The following is a 27,996-nucleotide window of genomic DNA, read 5'->3' as shown; positions in this document are numbered from 1 at the left end:
AGTTATGTCTCTTTCTTATATGTTTAAGTTATATGAAAGTGGTGGTATCTCCTGTGAAAATATATGTTAGTAATTTGGTTTTATGGAGAAATTGACAAATCCTGCAATATAACATTGCTTTTAAAGATATTTGGATTTAAAAAATTGGGTATCCTTAAACTGCAGGATTTATTCTCAAGTTGAACCCCAAAGGAAAAGTTACTTTTTTTATTCTGTCTGAAAATCAATCTTAACAGGTATCAACTCTAAAATCGTTCTTTATTCTTCATTTCATCAATTGATAATTAATTGCATTTATTTTACAAATTATTGTCTCGTGAACAATGACCACAAATTCTTTTTAGTACTAGTGCCAAAAATAAGAAGCCGATCGAAAGTTAAGGAAAGTCAGATTATCCAATGAGGTTGAAAGAAAAAAGAAAAAAATGAACTTGATGTACATCAATAAAAAGGGATCGATGAGTTCGAAAGGTCTGTAACAACTGGCATTAATTCGTGCTTGTTATCTTAAAGTTAATAAATTCGATAGAAGATTGTAAATACATTAATTGTTTAATTTTGACGAGTTTTGGCATACATCCCACATCTTCCTCAGTGGAGACACAGTATACGCACATAACAAGGATACATCTCTAGACAACATCGATTTTTACATCTGCGCAGTCGTCGTCATCAGCAATGCGATGTGACAGCAGATTCTGTGCAAAGGAAATACAGAATAATTAACTCAGGTAAGACGGTTTTATTCCTGACTTTATTAAAAAAATAAATGGATGTAATTTTAATTGTTCGTGTTTGTGTAAATTCGTCTTGTAAGAGGGAATAGCACGAAAGGAAAGACTATTCATATCCTATATATACATGTATACATCAATGTCAATTTGTGTAACCTTTTAGTACAGTAAAATGCTAAAACAACGTGTTCTGTATTTTCTATTCTATAGTTTCAATGTTCAGTTTTCGTATTTAGTGGTGGTATAGAAAAAAATTCAAATTTGTTCCAATTAATGGTCATACTCGAGCTGATCGATTTAGGTGTAGTTCAGTGCTAAACGAGCTTAAACCAACTTTCAAATGCTCATTAACATTGAAGTCAGAAGCTAACTTCAAGATTTAATGTTCAAATAGTTCTAAAGCTAAGTCAGGTGCGTGTATACATGTATAGAAAATCAATATTATAACATTTGCGATGTTGAATGCAATTCATTGACAAGAAACACTGGAGGAATGTTAGAAATCAATGTCTATAGTATAAATAACTATGCATTTAAGTCAATGTATCAGCTGTATCATAAAGATATGTCTGTAATGACCCATTCTTATGTACATTGAGGAAAACAACGATTGTCTTCTTTGAACTTTCTGGGGAAAATGCTGAATCCGTCACATAGCAATGATGCTGAATCTGTCACATAGCAATGATGCTGTATAGAGTCACTGTTGTGATATTAAAGATCAAGAGACGGTGACAATACAAAAGTTTAAATCTCCAAAAAAATTTCTCACAACTACTCTGAGCAACTACTAGTAATTAATATTTCAAATGACGTGAAAGGAGATAAACATACATTCTAATAAACTATCTTTATGTTATAAACCAATTAAAATAAATGGTAGTACATAGGATAGACATGGGAGTAATAGAAAGGTTGGATGAATTGCAAGTTCGGATTGGTGACATTTTCACCAACAAACGATAGAAAAGAGCTCACGTTAAAAACAACCGTTCGAAATATAATGCTTCTTTGCAATGGTCGAAATCAGATATGTATAGGTGATACTTCTGGTTATCAATTCTAAGTTAGGTGGTACTTTATCAACATACGGTTACCGAGGGCCAGTTTTCAATGGCAAATATGCCATGAAATGTATGAACCAATCAGATCTGAAAATTGTGAGAAACATTACTTAAATAACACAAACAATGCAGTTCATGCAAGAACCAGTAACATATATAAAAATGGTTCAAAATCTGTTTCTGAAAAGAAGACTTTGTATTGTTCTTACGTTGGTTTGTTTTATAAGCCCTGTTCGTCTAAAATAATCCCTTTCGATCTTGATCAATAAATCTAAAACAAATTTGAGATAGGAGATTAATGCACAGATATTCAGAACAAGAACAGATACCAAGTAGATTGGCGAGACCAACTATCTTTAACGTTTTTTTGGCATGTCTATTGAAGCTTTGGTATTGTTTCTTGCTGAACGCAACCGTGTGCTATGTGCTCTATTTGTCATAAATCGTTTGCTATTGCAACAATGCAACTATTTGAAATACTTTAATAAATTGTAATAATTCAATTTATAAAATACGGAATCTAATTTAATTCGTCATATGAACATATATAAAAATAATAAACGATTCTCTCGAATAGCTTCTGATCAGTGGTTAAGATTTTAGTACCTACAATATATGTGTGCTTTTTATTGTATGTATCGACTGCCTATCTAATTATTCTTACCTAAAACATTTTCCTGAATAATAGAATGTCTGATGTCTTTGTGGCATACCCACCGTCAACGACAGGATGTGTAATATTTGGTAAAAATTCTGATCGTCCACCGACTGAAGTACAAGAGGTTGTTTATTTCCCAGCCAAGGATCATGTACCGGACTCCAAAATCATGGTAAGTTATTGGCATCACTTTGATACTGCACCCAAACAGCTGTAGCTTTCGGTCATGGTGTTTCCTTTTATAGTAAGACTTTATGTGGTGGTTATAGTAACAAAAGATCAGGATTGGAGGGGTCATCATTTCTGGATTCATTAACCAACTTCATTAGCTATACGAACAGTGGTCATTCTTTTGGTCCACTATTCTCTAAAATCATATTCTTTAGAACCCCATTTTTCTCTCTTTTCTACCCCCCTATATACTGTAAACGCAATCCAGATCATCATATATGTAGTTTGTAGTATTGCGTTTCGTCGGTGGTGTTGATAAGAACACTATCTAGCACCTATTCATACAAATCTTTTTACAACCACATGTTTCAAAACTATCTTCTCGTGATAAAACGTTGACAGATGTTTTCAACTTTTTAAAGTTAGAAGCAACTAGAATTCATTTTTTTAACAACAGTAAATAATTTGAAAATTGATAAGAGTTTCTCGTTTCTCGTTTTTTGTATAGATTAGACCTTAACTTGTTTTCCCGCTTGAATGTTTTTACTCTACTCTTTTCTGGGGTCCTTGCTTACTTGCTGTTCGGTATGAGCCAATGTTTTGTATGGCAAACCGTACTTTGACCTATAATGATTTTTCTTTTATAAATTGTGACTTGGATGAAGGGGTCTTGGATGGAGGTTTGTCTCATTGGTACTAAAACCACATCTTCTTACACCTATTAGAATACATATACCGATAGAAGAATGCTTATTTTTAAAATGTATTTAAATAATTTGACACCGATACATTGGTAGCTTTAATGTTTTATTTGACAGTGTACCTTGGTAGAAATAGACCAAGTGTCAGCCACTCATGCCGTGGTCCTTAGTAAGTCAGCGTGGACATGGGGTGCTGAAATGGGAGCTAATGACAAAGGACTCTGTATTGGATGTACTGCAGTGTGGACCAAATTGTGTCATCCAGGGGACCACAGCGCCAAACTCATGGGAGTTGATTATGTGAGGTACAACACATTTATTGTGCGATTCTATTGTCAGCTTATAACTACAAGCTGGTGTTTTTAAAACATCATACTATTATTTTCATTCCTAGAGTGTAATGAGTCTTATTCTCTTCTTTCAAATGGAATCAAAATAAGACCAAAGTGAATTAAGAATCACACTACTTCAGTTTGTTCGTTTTAATGAGCTATAAAGATAGATTTGTTCGTAAATCAAAGTTCAGAGCTATGAAATTGCATAATTATAACCAGATTTTTAAAGCATTTGTATGTGTAACCTTTTGATTTGATAAATATTTTACAGAATGATTGAACTATATACATCTGATAAGATTTTATTTATCACATATATCTATATATATGTGCAATTTGTTAAACTTAATTACTGGGTGGATTTGGCATCAGATCTTACTTAGCAATCAATCTTTACTACTTGTCTTACAAGATTAGTTAAAGATAAGATGTACAATAGTTGAGATGCGTGAATACGGTAAAATACAAATTACAAAATAAAAATGTTCTTTTTTTTTTAAAGCAGAAGATTGTTCTGAGAGGTTTCAACTGAAATGTCAGATTTGCAGTAACATATCCCCCAATAAAAAACCAAAAGAACACTTAACAATCTCAACAGAGTAAACAGATACAATAAAAAAACAAATCAACAAATAAAACTAAAACTAAAACAACATAAAACAAAGCAACTTCAACAACAATACAAAACGAATTACAACAGATTCCATTGAGTATGAAACCAAAGGTAATATATTTGGTTAGCTTGCTTCTTAGCTGAACCATGAAGTCATTGTTAGGTTAGGTAAACTACCCTACTTTAAGAATAGACTAGTCCGACAGAAAAAAAAAAAATCGATCTATCTGATGAACTATGCTACTTTGAAAGAAGGGTAGTATACCTTAACTAATAAAGACTTCACGGTTCAGCTTACAAGCAAGCTAACCAAAGATATTACCTTTTGACTACACACTCAATGGAATCCGCTGTAACAAAACAAAAATAGCCCACTGCGACTGTGATGATGCAAATCCAGTCAATACTTACAAGTACTCTTAAGGTAAAATATTACGAATATCAAGTAATGGTTGACAATTCTCTTCTTTCTAGGCTTGGTTTAGAACGTTGTAGTACTTCAAAGGAGGCCCTTGACACAATTACTGAACTACTGGACAAACATGGCCAATGTGGTCTCACAAGTCAGGACCATAGTTTCGGACAGTGGTCCTATAATACTTCCTTTATATTCGTTGATCCAAAAGAAGCATGGTTATTAGAGACCGCCGGTGAATTTTGGGCTGCAAAACATATATCTGGCATGTATCAATCAATGTTTTCATTTGATCTTTGATAATTGTAGAGTAGTTTCACGAATAGTGTACCATTTGCATTGCTATGGATAGGTAGCGTCTGAAAAACGTTGGATTGGTTTTTAATGAATACATGTGGGTTTCAGCAATTTTTTTGTATATGTTTAGCCTGAAGCACAAATTCAACAAATTTCTGCTTGGTTTATATATCGATGTATTTAGAAACCAAGTACTAATATATTGACAATATTGTAATAGTCATAGCTAGAACATTCTAAATCTTTTTTCTTTAGAACTTTATTACTGCTATTTCTCTCCATTATTTGACATTGTGTTAAAAAGTTCAAATGTTAATCTTATCTTTGTTTATTTTAGATGGACACTTCAATGTCTCCAGCTGTCTGAGGATAGCAGACGACTATGATAAACTGTCACCAGGGTTAGTTGAAAAGGCTACGGAGGCTGGACATTGGAAGGCTGGAAATGGTAGCTTCAATTTTAGCCAAGCATTTGCTGCGGAATTTGATGGCTTATCACTTACAGACATACAAAGGCCACAGCATAGACAAGCCGAGGGGGAGAAATTAATGACAAATATGTCAAAAGACGGTTAGTGCTAAATAAGAATCTAAACGGATTTGGAGAGATGTGAGGTTTATGAATTTCCAAGAGTTGGCAGTTGTTTTTAAAAGCTTTCTCTTTTATTTAATTTTCTGTAAAAATTTGTAATCAAAAGTTAGATTCAAACTTCAGGTTTAATTTGTGGTATTCATCTATACGTTTATGTGCTTACTTATCGAAAAACATTTTTGAGAATTCTGTTCACATTGTTCAACGTTTTTTTTCAGCCTTTCCAATTTCCCAAGTACAAGTTAAAATAAAAGAAATATACAATTATATGTTATGATCTGTTATGTGTTTTTGAACTGCTTGAACATGTAATATTGAAAGTAGGCTTTACCTTTGAACTTGAAATATGTTTATGCTATTTACTTAAAACTTTACATTGTTTCTTGTTTTTGGCAGGTTCTTTCAATATGGAATGCATGCGTGAAGTTTTACGCGATGAAGGGAGCAGTATAAATTTTATGGGAGAATTGTATACAGTTGGGAGCCAGATTTCTGTATTGTCACTAGATGTCAACATTCCACACTGCCATTGGTTCACTGCTACTCCAAACCCATCGTTGTCCGTCTTCAAACCTTTTATATTTTGTTCTTCCGTTGATATCGGTGAAGTAACAAGTTCTCCTGCTACTGGAGAGAGAGCACGTGCTAGTTTCCAGACGAACGTTGATAGACGACATCCTTTGTTCATTGCGCACGAAAAAGCTAGACCGCTTATGGAAAGTGATGACCCAATAGGTCAAAGGTTGCTTTCGACAATGCAACAGTTAGAACAAAATTGTATTACTGAAATGCAAGAATTTCTTCAAAGTTTCAGTGAAAGTAACTTAAATGATGTACAAGATTTGTTCAAGGACATTTCGGAATCGGAAACCAAATTTTACAAATAGGTCAGCAAAACCATCAGACTTGAAAAGCTTTAATGTGATACACAGACATTTTGTTTGCAGTTTTATTACAAAACTTCTTGTTTCATTACAATCATGCAATCTCGATATATATATAAAAGTTACACGAAAGTATACCCTTCTAAATGATATGAAAGACATAAATCTTGAACACGAAAATCTGTAAACGTTTGTTATACATAGAACAACTAAAAGGAGCCAGATGGTAATAATCCCATCGTACAGTATTTCATGTATTTTTCAAGATATGAGGAATTTTATCATAACATTGATGAGCAAAAGCCACGAAGGTGTGGACAATATGCTTTATTCTTGTTTCTCACAATATATGTAAATGTTGCTTTAAAAGTGAATAAAATATGTTATAATGTACTATCAGATAGTGCTAACTATATACACATCAATGTTATACTTATGTTTGAAATACGAAGGGATAAATCAACCTTTTAATTTATGTTTTTACAGGACACATAAAACTATGCATGTACCATATTTATCCTAGTTTTAGCAAGACAGAATGAAAAATTAGATAACCATGCAAACTACCTCCATGGGGATTAAGTGCATGACATTTAGTCAGATTACAATTTATAACTCTAAAGACCTCGTTGTTTAAAAAATTGCCACTCTAGCAATATAAAATAAGGAGATGTGGTATGATATCATGGCCTATGAGACGATAAAAGGCAATGGTATAAGAAAATAGAAAGTCAACTTGATTTATGCCGGCAAAACGACAAACGGGAACAAATATGACAGACAGCAGTAATTATACTAATAGTTATCAAAGGTACCAGGATTATAATTTAGTACGCCAGACGCGCGTTTCGTCTACATAAGACTCATCAGTGACGCTCATATCAAAATATTTATAAAGCCAAACAAGTACGAAGTTGAAGAGCATTGAGGATCTAAAATTCCAAAAAATTGTGCCAAATACGGCTAAGGTAATCTATTCCTGGGATAAGAAAATCCTTAGGTTTTACAAATATTTAAAGTTTTATATTCAGGAAATTTATAAAAATGACCACATAATTGATATTCATGTCAACACCGAAGTGCTGACTACTGGGCTGGTGATACCCTCGGGGACGAAACGTCCACCAGCAGTGGCATCGACCCAGTGGTGTAAATAGTTATCAAAGGTACCAGGATTATAATTTAGTACGCCAGACGCGCGTTTCGTCTACATAAGACTCATCAGTGACGCTCATATCAAAATATTTATAAAGCCAAACAAGTACGAAGTTGAAGAGCATTGAGGATCCAAAATTCCAAAAAGTTGTGCCAAATACGGCTAAAACAATCATTAAAAAATAAAAGTTGGAGAAAGATTGATTTATCTGATCGGCACAGAGCACACAAAAAACAAAAACAATCAATCTTGACACATGATGGTAAATGTAAAAAAGATGTAAATTCAGTCGTATTGGTTATGATATTCGAAGGTAGTATGTTCCAATAGGTAGGAAGCTGATTTTCAAAGTGTCTTAGTCTTCAGATTGATTGAATTCTAAAATAGTGATGGCTATGCATCATCAGTATGGTCTGAGAAGATTTTCTGTAGGTATTTAGTCTGATTGAGGTACGGATTTGAAAAATAAAATCAGTCTATTCTGTTTTCAGAGATTTTAATGGTTCTAGTTTGATCTTGATCCTGGTTTGTAACTGTAATTGATTTGAACCCTGCATCTGAGAAATCGTGGCAACATCGTCTGCATTGGGTCTATCACCTAGATTTAAGATGTTTCTGCGTGAAAATTGTATGACATATCATGAAGTAAACGGACAGAAAGTCACAAATTTGATAGGAAAAGTAGTCACAGGGTTCTACAAGATCATATGCATCTATCCCTGATGTGTTTTCTCCCTTGGAAATCGTTGTTTAAGTTTTCACTTTGTATCACATAAACATATTCTCATTCTGATTTACATCGTATATTTGCTACTGGACATTAAACATGAATTCAACATCACCATCAACGATATATCCCCCCATATTTGTGCAAAATGAAAGATGTCTTTCTAGGTAATATAAGTCAGAGACATTAAAGGTAGGTCATGTTACATATATTTTTGCTGCCAGCTAGATGTCTTACTTGCCTTACATGACTGAACAAATTTAAAAATTCTTTGATTGAAAGTTACTTGCTTAATTCCTTAAAATTTTCTGAGAACAGTTTTTACATCTGTGCATTGAATATCATAGATGGCAAAAGACAAGTACTACCAACATTTTATATGACACTTTTACGTGTACATTTTTAAAGTCAATGGACCATGACTGAAAGGGCAGGACTAAAAATATTCATAGAAATGATATGTGTCAATGCTAATACAACTGTACAGAATTAACCTGGACATATCATTAAAGGTTTCTCTCATACTGACATAATCACAAACTTTAATATGTAAATTATGGAAAGTGTCAGTCAATGCATCATGACAGAGGGGACAGAGATAAATAATCTCCATGGATTCTACAAATGACAGAGGGGACAGAGATAAATAATCTCCATGGATTATACAAATGACTGAGGGGACAGAGATAAACAATCTCCATGGATTATACAAATGACAGAGGGACAGAGATAAATAATCTCCATGGATTATACAAATGACAGAGGGACAGAGATAAATAATCTCCATGGATTATACAAATGACTGAGGGGACAGAGATAAACAATCTCCATGGATTATACAAATGACAGAGGGACAGAGATAAATAATCTCCATGGATTATACAAATGACAGAGGGAACAGAGATAAATAATCTCCATGGATTATATAAATGCCTAATGACAGAGGGGACAGAGATAAATAATCTCCATGGATTATATAAATGCCTAATGACAGAGGGGACAGAGCTAAATAATCTCTATGGATTATACAAATGACAGAGGGGACAGAGATAAATAATCTCCATAGATTATACAAATGACAGAGTGGACAAAAATAAATAATCTCCATGGATTATACAAATGCCTACCAAGTATCATTGACTTTCTATGAAGGTTACCTAACCACAAACTTAAACAATTGTTGATATAAAAAAGAAGATGTGGTATGATTGCCAATGAGACAACTATCCACAAAAGACCAAACTGACACAGACATTAACAACTATAGGTCACCGTACGGTCTTCAACAATGAGCAAAGCCCATACCACAGTCAGCTATAAAAGGCCCCGATAAGACAATGTAAAACAATTCAAACGAGAAAACTAACGACCTTATTTATGTAAAAAAAATGAACGAAAAACAAATATGTAACACATAAACAAACGACAACCACTGAATTACAGCCTCCTGATTTGGGACAGGCACATACATAAATTATGTGGCGGGGTTAAACATGTTAGCGGGATCCCAACCCTCCCCCTAACCTGGGAAAGTGATATAACAGTACAACATAAGAACGAACTATAAAAATCAGTTGAAAAAGGCTTAACTCATCAGATGGGCAAAAATTGATGCCAATATCGAGAAAGTCATCACATATAAGTCTCCTATCAGTCAATTGTTGAGGCTAGTTACAAAGCAGAATAATCAGAAAAGCCCAAATCATCAGATGATAACCTTGCCAGAGAGTATGATAACTTAAGCCTTGTTCAATTAGATAATTTTCTAGACTTTAAAACAATAGAAACAAAATTTCATTGAACCATGCTAATACTGTAGCATGTGCAGATTATACTCACAGGGACTGAATTCAAATGTCTATGGCCAGTCTTAAAAAAAAAAATGAAAAAGAGACAATATGATAATTTTGTTTACTTTGTGACAAATACAGCACAGTTTTTATAACCATGACTATTTTAAATCACATTTCAAAATGTTTACTTTAGTATGCTTGTATTACTGCTACATCAAATAATTTCATTGAGCACAAAAAATAATGACCATCTATATTTTAATTTATAACTATAACGAATGAATTCTTAAAGTAATGTTCTCATAAAATGATGACAAATGTACCTTAATTAAGAATGTCAGCTCTTTATTGAAATGCTCAAACCAAAAGTATTTATTTGTTTGTTGTTATAATAAAGTTATTGTACTGCTAAATTTAAACTGCAACGCTAAGCTTTGATCAAATGATTTATAAACATTTTCATTTCCTCAATCAAAAATAAATTTTCTTCAATTGAAAAAAGAAAAATACTTGTCTTTTGGTTTTTAAAACATTTTTTCAGGGCCTGGGCAATGCTGATATTTAGAGCTACCTTTTTAATGTTCAGTTTTCGTATTAAGTGGTGGTATATAAAAAAATTCAAATTTGTTCCAATTGTCATACTCGAGCTGATCGATATAAATGTAGTTCAGTGTTAAACGAGCTTAAACCAACTTTCAAATGCTCATTAACATTGAAGTCAGAAGCTAACTTTAAGATTTTATGTTCAAATAGTTCTAAAGCTAAGTCAGGTGCATGTTTACATGTATAGAAAATCAATACAATAACATTTGCGATGTTGAATGCAATTCATTGACAAGAAACACTAGAGGAATGTTAGAAATCAATGTTTGTAGTATAAATAACTATGCATTTAAGTCAATGTATCAGCTGTATCATAATGATCTGTCTGTAATTACCCATTCTTATGTACATTGATGATCTTTCTGGGCAAAATGCTGAATCCGTCACATAGCAATGATGCTATATAGAGTCACTGTTGTGATATTAAAGATCAAGAGACGGTGCCAATACAAAAGTTTGAATCTCCAAAATATTCTCCCACAACTATTCTGAGCAATTACTAGTAATTAATAATTCAAATGACGTGAAAGGAGATAAACAGACACTCTAATAAACTATCTTTATGTTATAACCAATTAAAATAAATAGTAGTACATACGACAGACATGGAAGTGATAGAAAGGTCGGATGAATTGCAAGTTCGGATTGGTGACATTTTCACCAACAAACGATAGAAAAGAGCTCACGTTCAAAACTACCGTTCGAAATATAATGCTTCTTTGCAATAGTCGAAATCAGATATGTACAGCAGCATTGTAACGAACGTATTTCAAGCATAGGTGATACTTCTGGTTATACATTCTAAGTTAGGTGGTACTTTATCAACATACGGTTACCGAGGGCCAGTTTTCAATGGCAAATATGCCATGAAATGTATGAACCAATCAGATCTGAAAATTGGGAGAAACATCACTTAAATAACACAAACAATGCAGCTCATGCAAGAACCAGTAACATATATAAAAATGGTTCAAAATCTGTTTCTGAAAAGAAGAATTTGTATTGTTCTTACGTTGGTTTGTTTTAAAGCCCTGTTCGTCTAGAATAATCCCTTTCGAATCTTGATCAATAAATCTAAAAGATTTTTGAGATAGGAGATAAATGCACAGATATTCAGAACAAGAACAGATACCAAGACCAACTATCTTTAACATTTTTGGCATGTCTATTGAAGCTTTGGTATTGTTTCTTGCTGAAGGCAACCGTGTGCTATGTGCTCTATTTGTCATAAATCGTTTGCTATTGTAACATTGCAACGAAATACTGTAATAAATTGTAATAATTCAATTTATAAAATACGGAATCTAATTTGATTCGTCATATGAACATATATAAATGACAAACGATTCTCTCGAATAGCTTCTGGTCAGTGGTTTAGATTGTAGTACCTACAATATATGTGTGCTTTTTATTGTATGTATCGACTGTCCATCTAATTATTCTAACCTAAAACTTTTTCCTGAATTATAGAATGTCTGATGTCTTTGTGGCATACCCACCGTCAACGACAAGATGTGTAATATTTGGTAAAAATGCTGATCGTCCACCGACTGAAGTACAAGAGGTTGTTTATTTCCCAGCCAAGGATCATGCACTGGACTCCAAAATCATGGTAAGTTATTGGCATCACTTTGATACAAACAGCTGTAGCTTTCGGTCATGGTGTTTCGTTTTATAGTAAGACTGACTTTATATGGTGGTTATAGTAGCAAAAGATCAGGATTGGAGCCGGGGTCATCATTTCTGTATTCATTAACTTTATAGGCTTTACGAACAGTGGTCATTCTTTTGGTCCATTATTCTCAACAATCTTATTCTTTAGAACCCAATTTTCTCTCTTCTCTACCCCTACTTTTCTTCATCTTTAATTCTTTACCAATTATTCTATATTCTGTAAACACAACCCAGATCATCATATATATGTAGTTTGTAGTATTGCGTTTCCTCGGTGGTGTTGATAAGAACAATATCTAGCACCTATTCATATAAATCTTTTAACAACCACATGTTTCAAAACTATCTTCTCGTGATAAAACGTTGACAGATGTTTTCAACTTATTCAAGTTAGAAGCAACTAGAATTCATTTTCTGAACAACAGTAAATAATTTGAAAATTGATAAGAGTTTCTCGTTTCTCGTTTTTTGAATAGATTAGACCTTTAACTTGTTTTCCCGTTTGAATGTGTTTACACTACTCTTTTCTGGGGGTCCTTTATAACTTGCTGTTCGGTTTGACCCAATGCTCTGTATGGAAGACCGTACTTTGACCTATAATGATTTTTTTTTATAAATTGTGGCTTGGATGAGGGGGTCTTGGATGGAGGTTTGTCTCATTGGTACTAAAACCACATCTTCTTACACCTATTAGAATAAATTTACCGGTAGAAGAATGTGTATTTTTGAAATGTATTTAAATAATTTGACACCGATACATTTGTAGCTTTAATGTTTTATATGACAGTGTACCTTGGTAGAAATGGACCAAGTGTCAGCCACTCATGCTGTGGTCCTTAGTAAGTCAGCGTGGACCTGGGGTGCTGAAATGGGAGCGAATGACAAAGGACTCTGTATTGGATGTACTGCAGTGTGGACCAAATTGTGTCATCCAGGGGACCACAGCGCCAAACTCATGGGAGTTGATTATGTGAGGTAAAACACATTTATTGTGCGATTCTAGGGCTATTGGTACTTTACGGAACGGAACGGAACGGAACGGAACGGAAAGGAATTTCATTTAAGGTATCCAAAGGGGGCATTTATCAAAATTTCGAAAAATCTTTAAAACAAAACAAACTTTAAAATTTCTGTGTTTTACGGTTTTCCATATACAAATAACACAAATGTATACTTAATCTCATCTTCACAGGTGAAATGTGTAAAAATGTATAACATCGGAAAATATTCTGTAGATGAATATGTCGGATTGTCCTGATAAATTATCATGAAATTAACGCATTTGCAAGTCATGCATTATGATATCTAGACTGACCTCATGTCGTCCTTGATTAGAGACAGTGATCAAAATGAATCTGATTTAAACTTTTTAATTTATTTTTCCGTTCCGTTCCGTTCCGCAAAGTACCAATTGCTCTGAGGAATTGGTATTTAACGGAAAAAACGGAAACGGACATCTTTAATGTAATTAAAGCAGTATGATAAAAAAAAATTGTCTGACACCTCTTTTTGCATGAGTGGTATGTGTTTTAGATAGCATTTTCGACTTGATCAATAATAAAAAATTTAACACAAAGGCAGGTTACACAAAAAGTCTTTCTCCTTCCATCGGTAATTATATTTTAAAAAAGAGGCCTTCAACAGCCCGTTCCGACGATGATTAGAGACAGTGATCCAGTTGAATCTGATGTAAACTCTTTAATTTATTTTTCCGTTCCGTTCCGTTCCGCAAAGTACCAATTGCTCTGAGGAATTGGTATTTAACGGAAAAAACGGAAACGGACATCTTTAATGTAATTAAAGCAGTATGATAAAAAAAAATTGTCTGACACCTCTTTTTGCATGAGTGGTATGTGTTTTAGATAACATTTTCGACTTGATCAATAATAAAAAATTTAACACAAAGGCAGGTTACACAAAAAGTCTTTCTCCTTCCATCGGTAATTATATTTTAAAAAAGAGGCCTTCAACAGCCCGTTCCGACGATGATTAGAGACAGTGATCCAGTTGAATCTGATGTAAACTTATTAATTTATTTTTCCGTTCCGTTCCGTTCCGCAAAGTACCAATTGCTCTGAGGAATTGGTATTTAACGGAAAAAACGGAAACAGACATCTTTAATGTAATTAAAGCAGTATGATGAAAAAAATTGTCTGACACCTCTTTTTGCATGAGTGGTATGTGTTTTAGATAGCATTTTCGACTTGATCAATAATAAAAAATTTAACACAAAGGCAGGTTACACAAAAAGTCTCTCTCCTTCCATCGGTAATTATATTTTAAAAAAGAGGCCTTCAACAGCCCGTTCCGACGATGATTAGAGACAGTGATCAAGTTGAATCTGATGTAAACTTTTTAATTTATCTTTCCGTTCCGTTCCGTTCCGCAAAGTACCAATTGCTCTGAGGAATTGGTATTTAACGGAAAAAACGGAAACAGACATCTTTAATGTAATTAAAGCAGTATGATAAAAACAAGTCAGACCCTTCTTTTTTGAATGAGTGGTAAGTGTTTTAGATAGCATTTCGACTTGATCAATATTTAAATAAACAGCTGCGCCATGATCGCATGATACGCCTGTCGTCTGGTGAAAAAACATAAATCTTTTTTGAATAACACAGGGTTGTACAGGATGTCATGCTTAGTATATCCTGACTCATTCCTTATTCCCGCTCAATAGGAAGATTGTACAAGATGTATTTGGAAACCCGACGCAACATTAGCCTGTTAAGTTTTAAGCAATAGAGATACAGCGCAACATGTGAAAAAAAACCTCTTTTTTTACAAAAAACTCAATAACTCGAAAATATAAAAATGAATCATCACCAAAAAGTATACAGATCTTTAGATTAATATAACAAAGAAGTGTGTAAAGTTTTAAGCAATAATCATAAATCGTTTTTGAGATATGGTGCGACATGTAAACCCCCCCCCCTTTTTTTTTTACAGAATACTCAATAACTCAAAAATGAAATTTTGAATCATCACCAAAAAGTATACAGATATTAAGATTAATATAACTAAGAAGTATTTAAAGTTTTAAGCCATAATCAAGAATCGTTTTTGAGATACGGTGCGACATGTGAAAAAAAACACCACCCCTGTTTTAGTTACAAAGTGCCGTAACTCAAAAAGTTGTAATCTTATTTTCACAAAAAAAGTATACAGATCATTTTACCATCATAAGAAACAACTATGTTAAGTTTCATGAAATTTGGATAAGTCGTTCTCAAGTTACGGTGCGACATGTTTACACCGGACAGACGGACAGACGGACGGACGGACGGACACTGGACATTTGTATACCATAATACGTCCCGTCAAAATTGACGGACGTATAAAAAATAACACAAAGACAGGTTAGACAAAAGGTCTTTCTACTAATCCATTGGTAATTATAAATTAAAAAAGGGGCCTTCCGAAGATGATTAGAAACAGTGATCAAGTTGAATCTGATTTCCGTTCCGTTCCGCAAAATACCAATTGCTCTGAGGAATTGGTATTTAACGGAATCGAACGGAAACAGGCATCTGTAATGTAATAAAAGCAGTCTTGATAATATCAGTGCACAGTTTTTAAAAATTACTTCTCATCTTATTTAAGTTCACTTATGTCAAATTTTTAATTCAAGCATTAAAAAATCAGTTTATCCATCATTATTCAAAGTAGCTAAAGTCATACCAGTTTTTGAAAATAAATGTTAAAAATGATGTATTTAATTACAGACCAATTGCATTTTTACAATTAGTATCTAAAATACTTGAGAGACACGTAAAAACTTATTTAATGAACTATACGGACACATATAATCTGTTGTATGTCCTGCAATCAGGTTTTCGTTCGAACCATTCCTGTCAAACTGCGATAAATGGTTAAAAGCAATTGATGAAGGCGAATTAGTAGGAGCAGTATTTCTGGATCTTTGTAAAGCTTCTGATGTTCTTCATCATAAACTGCTCCTCCAGAAATTACAAAAATACAGATTTTCTTATTCTTCACTGCACTGGCTTACTTCATATCTAACTGATAGACAGCAGGTTGTATACATTTCAAATACTTTTTCAGGTGTATTAAAAGTAAAAACAGGTGTACCTCAAGGGTTCGTTTAAGGTCCCATATTATTCTTATTATTCATTAATTTTTTGCCTTTGTGTAATCCAAATCATAACAGTGATCTTTTGGCTGATGATAGTACTATTTCTGTTACTGGTAAAAACAAAAGTTGTATAGCCAGACACTAAATACTGTGTTAGAAAATATTTCTCATTGGTGTGATGAAAACAAAATGTTAATCAATGTATCCAAAACAAAGAAAATGTGTTTATGTTCAAAACACAAACTTTCTGTCATGTGTAATGAACCTTTTAATATCTTCATTAATAATCAATATATTAATGAAAGTCAGCGTGAACAAGTCCTTGGTATTTTTGTGGACGCAACTCTGTCTTGGTCTGATCATATCAAATATGTTATTAAAAACTTTAAGGTAAATTCTTCCTTTAGCTCTACTAAAAAGGATCAAGAAATATTTAAATCATAATGCAAGAATTTTATTTTATAATGCATACATTCTTCCAAATTTTGACTACTGTTGTTCAATATGGGGCAACTGTAACACATTTTTAATCGACAGTTTGCTTAAATTACAAAAAAGGGAAGCTAGAATTATTTTAAATGAACACGATTTTCAAAAACCATCTGTTGAACTTTTTAAAGAATCTGGAATAATTCCAGTAAATACATGTAATAGAATATTATACCACAAGTCCTTATTAATGTATGAATAAAACAATGGATTGGTACCCCAATACTTGTCAAATCTTATTGTAACTACAAATAGCAAACAGTCATACAGTACTCGACTCTCATTTTCAGATAATTGTATTGTTCCAAAATCAAATACAGAATTATACAAACCAAGCTTTTCTTTTAGTGGTCAAAAGGTGTGGAATTCACTATCCAAAGAAATCAAAAAATCAAAAAAATGTATCGTCATTCAAGTATACTTACAAATCATTATATATTTTAACAATAAAACTCAAAACACTATCATGTAATCCGTTTTGTTCATGTATTTGTTTATGTAATTTAATATTTATACTATTATTCATCATTGTGTATTGCTAGATTGATTTGATTTATATCAACCGTGCAAGGGCTTTTGTCAAGGTCGTTAAAAAAAAAACCGTAGTAGTAGATTATGTTTATTCATGTTGTTAATATTGTGTCTATAGAGAGCCTTATTGAAAATTGATTTAATGTTTTTTTTCGTAAATAAATATGTTGATTCTGAATAGAGAAAATAAATAATTTGGCCAGCAAAGGGAGAAAAAAAATTTTGACAGAGGATATTTACCATAAAAAATAATGTTAAATTTGAAAAAAATAATTTGTCGCGCCACTTCCAAACTGGAATCGCAGAGCCAATGCAGTGTAGTCTATATAAACATAGCAGACATAATGGGTATGATTACAAATGAGACAACTTTTATCAAAAGACGAACTAATAAAGATGTATACCCCAATAAAACATCGTATGCCTAATGGCATTCAACAATGAACAAAGCACATCCAATATAGTAAGTTATAAGAGACCCCTTTACTTGCACTCACTACTAAATGTAAACCAATAAAAAGCGAGAAAAACAGCGTTTCCGGTTTCTAGAAAAAAAAGCAATAAACAAATATAACACGCATAATTAAAAGCTGCCGATTTCGGATCTTGATCTATATAATGAGGCGCTGTTCAAGTCGCCGTGAGCGCTCTATCCCCTCAAGAGCAATGGTGTAATAGTACAACTTGTTTAGTTAAATTAAAATTCTGTTTAATATTAGATCGCCCATGTTAAGAGTTGTGTACATATATTTGAGGTGTTCAGAAACAGCAAAGATAATTGTTATCATTATAGAGAAGACTTTTTCACTATACAAATTTCTATTTAGTTGAGCACTCTTAAATAATTGTTAAAAGTTTGGCAAAAACAGATCCTCTCCTAAGAAACATTTTAACAAGAGAAACGTTTTAAATAGCTCTGATTTCTTATGTTAGCATGCTACAATAAATATAGATTACATGGATGTTTGCTGGGCGATATTCATGCATTGGTTTTATACATTTTAGTCATTTTGTTGGAAGATTTGTTATTTTCATCTAAAAAACTTAAAAAGTTTACATCAGATTCAACTTGATCACTGTCTCTAATCATCGTCGGGACGGGCTGTTGAAGGCCTCTTTTTTAAAATATAATTACCGATGGAAGGAGAAAGACTTTTTGTGTAACCTGCCTTTGTGTTAAATTTTTTATTATTGATCAAGTCGAAAATGCTATCTAAAACACATACCACTCATGCAAAAAGAGGTGTCAGACATTTTTTTTTTATCATACTGCTTTAATTACATTAAAGATGTCTGTTTCCGTTTTTCCCGTTAAATACCAATTCCTCAGAGCAATTGGTACTTTGCGGAACGGAACGGAACGGAAAAATAAATTAAAAAGTTTACATCAGATTCAACTTGATCACTGTCTCTAATCATCGTCGGAACGGGCTGTTGAAGGCCTCATTTTTAAAATATAATTACCGATGGAAGGAGAAAGACTTTTTGTGTAACCTGCCTTTGTGTTAATTTTTTTATTATTGATCAAGTCGAAAATGCTATCTAAAACACATACCACTCATGCAAAAAGAGGTGTCAGACAATTTTTTTTTTATCATACTGCTTTAATTACATTAAAGATGTCTGTTTCCGTTTTTTCCGTTAAATACCAAATCCTCAGAGCAATTGGTACTTTGCGGAACAGAACGGAACGGAAAAATAAATTAAAAAGTTTACATCAGATTCAACTGGATCACTGTCTCTAATCATCGTCGGAACGGGCTGTTGAAGGCCCCTTTTTTAAAATATAATTACCGATGGAAGGAGAAAGACTTTTTGTGTAACCTGCCTTTGTGTTAAATTTTTTATTATTGATCAAGTCGAAAATGCTATCTAAAACACATACCACTCATGCAAAAAGAGGTGTCAGACAATTTGTTTTATCATACTGCTTTAATTACATTAAAGATGTCTGTTTCCGTTTTTTCCGTTAAATACCAATTCCTCAGAGCAATTGGTACTTTGCGGAACGGAACGGAACGGAAAAATAAATTAAAGAGTTTACATCAGATTCAACTGGATCACTGTCTCTAATCATCGTCGGAACGGGCTGTTGAAGGCCTCTTTTTTAAAATATAATTACCGATGGAAGGAGAAAGACTTTTTGTGTAACCTGCCTTTGTGTTAAATTTTTTATTATTGATCAAGTCGAAAATGCTATCTAAAACACATACCACTCATGCAAAAAGAGGTGTCAGACAATTTTTTTTTATCATACTGCTTTAATTACATGATAATTTATCAGGACAATCCGACATATTCATCTACAGAATATTTTCCGATGTTATACATTTTTACACATTTCACCTGTGAAGATGAGATTAAGTATACATTTGTGTTATTTGTATATGGAAAACCGTAAAACACAGAAATTTTAAAGTTTGTTTTGTTTTAAAGATTTTTCGAAATTTTGATAAATGCCCCCTTTGGATACCTTAAATGAAATTCCTTTCCGTTCCGTTCCGTTCCGTTCCGTTCCGTAAAGTACCAATAGCCCGATTCTAGTCAGCTGAACTACAAGCTGGTGTTTTTAAAACATCATCCTATTATTTTCATTCCTAGAGTGTAATGAGTCTTATTCTCTTCTTTCAAATGGAATCAAAATAAGACCAAAGTGAATTAAGAATCGTACTACTTCAGTTTGTTCGTTTTAATGAGATATTAAGATAGATTTGTTCGTAAATCAAAGTTCAGAGCTATGAAATTGCATAATTCTAACAAGATTTTTAAAGCATTTGTATGTGTAACCTTTTGATTTGATAAATATGTTACTGAATGACTGAACTATATACATCTGATAAGATTTTATTTATCACATATATCTATATAATTTTTTATATGTGCCATTTGTTAAACTTAATTACTGGGTGGATTTGGCATCAGATCTTACTTAGCAAACAATCATTACTACTTTTCTTACAAGATTAGTTAAAGATAAGATGTACAATAGTTGAGATGCAATACGGTAAAATACAAATTACAAAATAAAAATGTTCTTTTTGTTTTTTTAAATCAGAAGATTGTTCTGAGAGGATTTCAACTGAGATGTCAGATTTGCAGTAACATATCTCCCAATAAAAAAACAAAAGAACACTCAACAAACTCAGAGTAATAAAAAAAATACAATAAAAAAACAAATCAACAAATAAAACTAAAACTAAAACAACATAAAACAAAGCAACTTCAACAACAATACAAAACTAACAGATTCCATTGAGTATGTAGCCAAAGGTAATATCTTTGGTTAGCTTGCTTCTTAGCTGAACCGTGAAGTCATTGTTAGGTTAGGTGAACTACCATACTTTAAGAATAGACTAGTCCGACAGAAAAACCATCGATCTATCTGATGGACTATGCTACTTTGAAAGGAGGGTAGTATACCTTACCTAATAAAGACTTCACGGTTCAGCTAACAAGCAAGCTAATCAAAGATATTACCTTTTGGCTACACACTCAATGGAATCCGCTGTAACAACACAAAGCCCACTGCGACTGTGATGATGCAAATCAAGTCAATACTTACAAGTACTCTTAAGGTAAAATATTACGAATATCAAGTAATGGTTGACAATTCTCTTCTTTCTAGGCTTGGTTTAGAACGTTGTAGTACTTCAAAAGAGGCCCTTGACACAATTACTGAACTACTGGACAAACATGGCCAATGTGGTCTCACAAGCCAGGACCATAGTTTCGGACAGTGGTCCTATAATACTTCCTTTATATTCGTTGATCTAAAAGAAGCATGGTTATTAGAGACCGCCGGTGAATTTTGGGCTGCAAAACATATATCTGGCATGTATCAATCAATGTTTTCATTTGATCTTTGATAATTGTAGAGTAGTTTCACGAATAGTGTACCATTTGCATTGCTATGGATAGGTAGCGTCTGAAAAACGTTGGATTGGTTTTTAATGAATAGATGTGGGGTTTCAGGAACTTTTTTGTATATGTTTAGCCTGAAGCACAAATTCAACAAATTTCTGCTCGGTTTATATATCGATGTATTTAGAAACCAAGTACTAATATATTGACAATATTGTAATATTCATAGCTAGAACATTCTAAATCTTTTTTCTTTAGAACTTTATTACTGCTATTTCTCTCCATTATTTGACATTGTGTTAAAAAGTTCAAATGTTAACCTTATCTCTGTTTATTTTAGATGGACACTTCAATGTCTCCAGCTGTCTGAGGATAGCAGACGACTATGATAAACGGTCACCAGGGTTAGTTGAAAAGGCTACGGAGGCTGGACATTGGAAGGCTGGAAATGGTAGCTTCAATTTTAGTCAAGCATTTGCTGCGGAATTTGATGGCTTATCACTTACAGACATACAAAAGCCACAGCATAGACAAGCCGAGGGGGAGAAATTAATGACCAATATGTCAAAAGACGGTTAGTGCTAAATAAGAATCTAAACGGATTTGTAGAGATGTGAGGTTTATGCATTTCTAAGAGTTGGCAGTTGTTTTGAAAAGCTTTTTCTTTTATTAGCTCACCTTTCCAAAAGAAAATGTGAGCTTTTGCCATCACTTGGCGTCCGTCGTCGTCCGTCCGTCGTAAACTATTTCAAAGATCTTCTCCTCTGAAATTACTGAACCAATTCAAACCAAACTTCATCTGATTGATTCCTAGGGTATCTAGAATAAAGTTTGTGTTTTAATTCCCATTTCATCAAAAAACATGGCCGCCATGGCTAAAAATAGAACATAGGGGTAAAATGCAGTTTTTAGCTTATAACTCAAAAACCAAAGCATTTAAACAAATCTGACAGGGGTAAATTGTTTATCAGGTCAAGATCTATCTGCCCTGAAATTTTCAGATGAATCGGACAACCCGTTGTTAGGTTGCTGCCCCTGAATTGGTAATTTTAAGGAAATTTTGCTGTTTTTGGTTATTATCATGAATATTATTATAGATAGAGATAAACTGTAAACAGCAAAAATGTTCAGCAAAGTAAGATTTACAATAAGTACCCCTTTTGGAGTTATGGCCCTTTATAGTCAATTTTAAACAATTTTCCGTAAATCTTAGTTATCTTTTACAAAAATCTTCTCCTCTGAAACTACTGGGCCAAATTGAACCAAACTTGGCAGCAATCATCATTGGGGTAACAAATATAAAAATTGTGTCCGTTGACCTGGCCAACCAACCAAGATGGCCACCATGGCTAAAAATAGAACATAGGGGTAAAATCAGTTTTTGGCTTATAACTCAAAAACCAAAGCATTTAGAGCAAATCTGATAGAGGTTAAATGGTTTATCAGGTCAAGATCTATCTGCCCTGAAATTTCAGATGAATCAGACAACTGATTGTTAGGTTGCTGCCTCTGAATTGGTTATTTTAAGGAAATTTTGCTGTTTTTGGTTATTATCATGAATATTATTATAGATAGAGATAAACTGTAAACAGCAAAAATGTTCAGCAAAGTAAGATTTACAAATAAGTCAACATGACCGAAATGGTCAGTTGACCTTTTTAGGAGTTATGGCCCTTTATAGTCAATTTTTAACCATTTTCCGTAAATCTCAGTTATCTTTTACAAAAATCTTCTCCTCTGAAACTACTGGGCCAAATTTAACCAAACATGGCCAAAATCATTATTAGGGTATCTAGTTTAAAAATGTGTCTGGTGACCCGGCTAACCAACCAAGATGGCCGCCATGGCTAAAAATAGAACATAGGGGTAAAATGCAGTTTTTAGCTTATAACTAAAAAACCAAAGCATTTAGTGCAAATCTGACATGGGGTAAAATTGTTTATCAGGTCTATCTTCATTGAAATTTTCAGATGAATCGGACAACCCGTTGTTGGGTTGCCGCCCCTGAATTGGTAATTTTAAGGAAATTTTGTTGTTTTTGGTTATTATCTTGAATATTATTATAGATGTAGATAAACTGTTAACAGAAATAATGTAATGCTTGGGTTATACAATGTTCTTTTATACTTTCATCATAAATTATATTATGAACACGAGACAAACGAGACATTTCAGTGTGTCCACTCTTGTTTTTGCTTGTGAAGAAGATATGACAGAATCGAAGAACCATTTATATAAATTGAAAACCCAAAATAATCATTGATGGAAGTTTTAAGCAAAATATTTAAGGTGAGCGATTCAGGCTCTTGAGAGCCTCTTGTTTAACTACCTGTAAAAATTGGTAATCAAAAGTTAGATTCAAACTTCAGGTTTAATTTGTGGTATTCATCTATACGTTTGTGTGCTTACTTATCGAAGAACATTTTTGAGAATTCTATTCGCATTGTTCAACGTTTTTTTCAGCCTTTCCAATTCCCCCAAGTACAAGTTAAAATAAAAGTAATATACAATTATATGTTATGATCTGTTGTGTGTTCTATTGAACTGCTTGAACATGTAATATTGAAACTTAGGCTTTACCTTTGAACTTCAAATATGTGTATGCTAAAAAACTTTACATTGTATCTTGTTCTGGCAGGTTCTTTCAATATGGAATGCATGCGTGAAGTTTTACGCGATGAAGGGAGCAGTATAAATTTTATGGGAGAATTGTATACTGTTGGGAGCCAGATTTCTGTATTGTCACTAGATGTCAACATTCCACACTGCCATTGGTTCACTGCTACTCCAAACCCATCGTTGTCAGTCTTCAAACCTTTTATATTTTGTTCTTCCGTTGATATCGGTGAAGTAACACGTTCTCCCGCTACCGGAGAGAGAGCCCGTGCTAGTTTCCAGACGAATGTTGATAGACGACATCCTTTGTTCATTGGTCACGAAAAAGCTAGACCGCTTATGGAAAGTGATGACCCAATAGGTCAAAGGTTGCTTTCGACAATGCAACAGTTAGAACAAAATTGTATTACTGAAATGCAAGAATTTCTTCAAAGTTTCAGTGAAAGTAACTTGAATGATGTACAAGATTTGTTCAAGGACATTTCGGAATCTGAAACCAAATGTTACAAATAGGTCAGCAAAATCATCAGACTTGAAAAGCTTTAATGTGATACACAGACATGTCATTTTGTTTGCAGTTTTATTACAAAACTTCTTGTTTCATTACAATCATGCAAACTCGATATAGATATAAAAGTTACACGAAAGTATACCCTTCTAAATGATATGAAAGACATAAATCTTGAACACGAAAATCTGTAAACGTTTGTTATACCATGTAAAGTATTATATAATACTTCCATGGTTATACATAGAACAACATAAAAGGAGCCAGATGGTAAGATTTATCGACCACGCCATTGTTTTATTATAAATGTGTGCGTGCATTTCCTTTGTTTTAGCAGATGCAAAGTCAATTTCAATATGAATAGGCTTGCGTTCTTATTTTTTCCATCATAATTGTGTTTGAAAGCTGTTGATGTGTTACTTATGTGAATTGGCGATAACATATTGTCTTGTAAAGGATGCAACTATGTTTACGATACAGTGTGCGAAGGTTTTAAATGAAATGAACTGTAACTGATGAACTATAAGATTGGTATTATAAATAATCCCATCGCACAGTAATTCATGCATTTTTCAAGATATGAGGAATTTTTATCATAACATTGATGAGCAAAAGCCACGAAGGTGTGGACAATATGCTTTATTCTTGTTTCTCACAATACATATTTTATTCACTTTTAAAGCAACATTTACATATATTGTGAGAAACAAGAATAAAGCATATTGTCCACACCTATATATATAATACACATTAATGTTATACTTATGTTTGAAATACGAAGACAGGGGCGGATCCAGCCATTTCAAAAACGGGGGAGGGGTCCTAACCCAGGACAAAGGGGAGGGTTCCAATCACATGTTCCCATTCAAAAGCATTGATCGTCCAAAAAATTGGGGGGGGGGGGGGGGGGGTCCGGGGGTTGACCCCCCTCTGGATCCGCGACTGGAAGGGATAAATCAACCTTTTAATTCATGTTTTTACAGGACACATAAACTATGCATGTACCATATTTATCCTAGTTTTAGCAAGAAAGAAGGAAAAATTGGATAACCATGCAAACTGAACTACCTCCATGGGGATTAAGTGCATGACATTTAGTCAGATTACAATTTATAACTCTAAAGACCTCGTTGTTTAATAAAAAATGGCCACTCTAGCAATATAAAATAAGATGTGGTATGATATCATGGCCTATGAGACGATAAAAGGCAATGGCATGAGAAAATAGAAAGCCAACTACCCGATTTATGTCGGCACAACGACAAATGGAAACAAATATGACAGACAGCAGTAATTATGATAAAAACAATCATTGTAAAACAACAGTTGGAGAAAGATTGCTTTATCAGATCAGTACAGAGTTATGATAAAAACAATCATTGTAAAACAACAGTTGGAGAAAGATTGCTTTATCAGATCGGTACAGAGTACAAAAAACCCAGAACACATAAATTGAATCTTGACACATGATGGTAACTATAAATGTAAAAAAGAAGATGTGATATAATTGCCAATGAGACAACTCTCCACAAGAGACCACAGAACACAAAAGAAACAACTATAGGTCACCGTACGGCCTTCAACAATTGAGCAAAACATGTGCACGTTTTTATCCGATGAAACTTTTAAAACTTCTGTATATGTTAGATCATTGTTCATTTATCAACGTTATGTTTCGTTATTATATCAGTTTCCTGGAGAATGGAATTATTCAATGGTATAGGTGTATTAGTTCATCTTGATATCGATTTTATATATATATTATGTTTATAGACAAAATCCCGTGTATGTCAAGGTTGATATTCTAATTACAACGTGTGTTCCCTTACAATATCTGCGAGCGAGACAGTAATCAGTTAGCGGATTCCCCTGTGAATTCAGTCGTATTGGTGATGATATCAGAAGGTAGTTTTAGTCCGGCGGCTACAAGTATATTTCAGACGAATTGTGCACATCCTGCTACAAGCATGAAACTTGGCATAGACCTTCCTCAACTATTACTCTTTTATTTCAGATAGCGAGGCATTTGAAAAAAAATGTCTCACTTCCTGTAAAACCAAATGGCGGACATCATACTTGAATCAGCCTAATATCGAAGGCTAGTATGTGAAAAGGTGTTATTATCCTGCTACTTACATAATATTTGGTACAAACCTTTGTTATGTACTGCTTTTAGATATATTATATAGATTAGATGTCTTCAAAAACCTTACTTCCGGTTAAAATCCAACATGGCGGACATTGTACTTAAATAAGCATAGTTTTAAGGAGGGTAATTGAAATGTGTTTTAACGTATTCGTTTCTATCATTACATTGTGCAGGAACCTTTCTTTGGTACTTCTGATGGATACAATGTATAAGAAATATGTCTTAAAAACTCTTACTTCCGGTAATATCCAAAATGGCGGACATAGAAATATCAATTTATCATTCAAATATTCAACTTTTTTTAAAATGTAAAGAAAATGATTTTTTTTGTGCTGGTCATTAAACTTTTGGATTTAAGTTATCCCCAAAACCACTAATTCTATCATGTTGTTAATGTTTACACAATACAAAGTTGACACTTCCGGTAAAAATATGACGTAAATTTCAAAGATGAGTCCTCAATCAATTTCTTCGATGTAGAGTTTTGGATAGATTGATTAAAACAAAATAAAATCACTATAGTACTAAAACATTTTTAAAATTACTATTATTAGGCCAAGAATTTATGTTTATTTACAGTCACCACCACATGCACACAAGGCAGTGCACGGGAGACCCGATTTTCCACATTAACAATGGCCGCGGAATCCTTTCTGACAAAATGATGAGGCCTCGGAAAAAGGGATCCTCTTTGTCCATTCGCCATCGATTAGTGCCTGGACTGGGTAGCATAAGAGCCAATCCCAAGCTCGTACCCTAAACACTTGCATTAGTATATTGCACGTTTTACATGCTTGAAAAGACTAGACCAAGTTGAGGGAATAGCCTCAATTATAATTAGCCTTCCCTTTTGTGCGAATAGTTATTTTCTTCGTTAATCATGTCAGCTCCATCTGATAAGTTTGTGCGATCTTACAGTAAAACCCCGGTGAATAGGCTGATCAATCGTCATTCTTTATGTTAAAGTCACATCTTCAAATGCCATCAATGTCTCCAACGCAGTCTTTGTTTCTTTTCAAGCAAAGAGAGAACCGTATCACAACCGGTAAAGGTATGGGTCACAATAAGTGTGTGTGATCGCTCATTGCCTAGTGCATTTGAAATATAAAAAAGAAGATGTGGTATGATTGCCAATGAGACAACTATCCACAAAAGACCAAAATGACACAGACATTAACAACTATAGGTCACCGTTTGAAAGGCCATTGATAGATATTAATCCAAAGATTTTTGCCTCCCCAAACACAATCCATAGTTCGTCTGCACCTATGGCAGGGAATAGCGAAACAGTAATGACAGCATCATCATTAACGACTGTTCGAAGCATGA

The 27,996-nt window shown here is 33.4% G+C and overlaps 1 protein-coding gene across 2 annotated transcripts; it reads left to right on the top strand.

Annotated features, from left to right (window-relative positions):
• The first annotated feature begins 49 nt into the window (after positions 1 to 49).
• On the top strand, positions 50 to 24,742 carry LOC139513501 (secernin-3-like). 2 transcript variants are annotated; one of them, XM_071302087.1, is made up of 6 exons: positions 50 to 731; positions 12,214 to 12,355; positions 13,205 to 13,392; positions 21,159 to 21,364; positions 21,735 to 21,968; positions 24,033 to 24,742. In XM_071302087.1, exons 2-6 carry the CDS (start codon positions 12,215 to 12,217, stop codon positions 24,521 to 24,523), a joined length of 1,260 nt encoding a protein of 419 aa, XP_071158188.1. In that variant the 5' UTR covers positions 50 to 731; position 12,214; the 3' UTR covers positions 24,524 to 24,742. The 2 variants fall into 2 exon arrangements, with proteins under 2 accessions (XP_071158188.1, XP_071158187.1); XM_071302086.1 differs by lacking the exons at positions 12,214 to 12,355; positions 13,205 to 13,392; positions 21,159 to 21,364; positions 21,735 to 21,968; positions 24,033 to 24,742 and adding exons at positions 2,487 to 2,628; positions 3,446 to 3,633; positions 4,751 to 4,956; positions 5,326 to 5,559; positions 5,977 to 6,857.
• The last annotated feature ends 3,254 nt before the right edge of the window (positions 24,743 to 27,996 follow it).

Source organism: Mytilus edulis, chromosome 2 (genome assembly GCF_963676685.1).
Source record: "Mytilus edulis chromosome 2, xbMytEdul2.2, whole genome shotgun sequence".
Classification (NCBI taxonomy): domain Eukaryota; kingdom Metazoa; phylum Mollusca; class Bivalvia; order Mytilida; family Mytilidae; genus Mytilus; species Mytilus edulis.
This window is presented reverse-complemented; position numbering and strand designations above follow the sequence as displayed.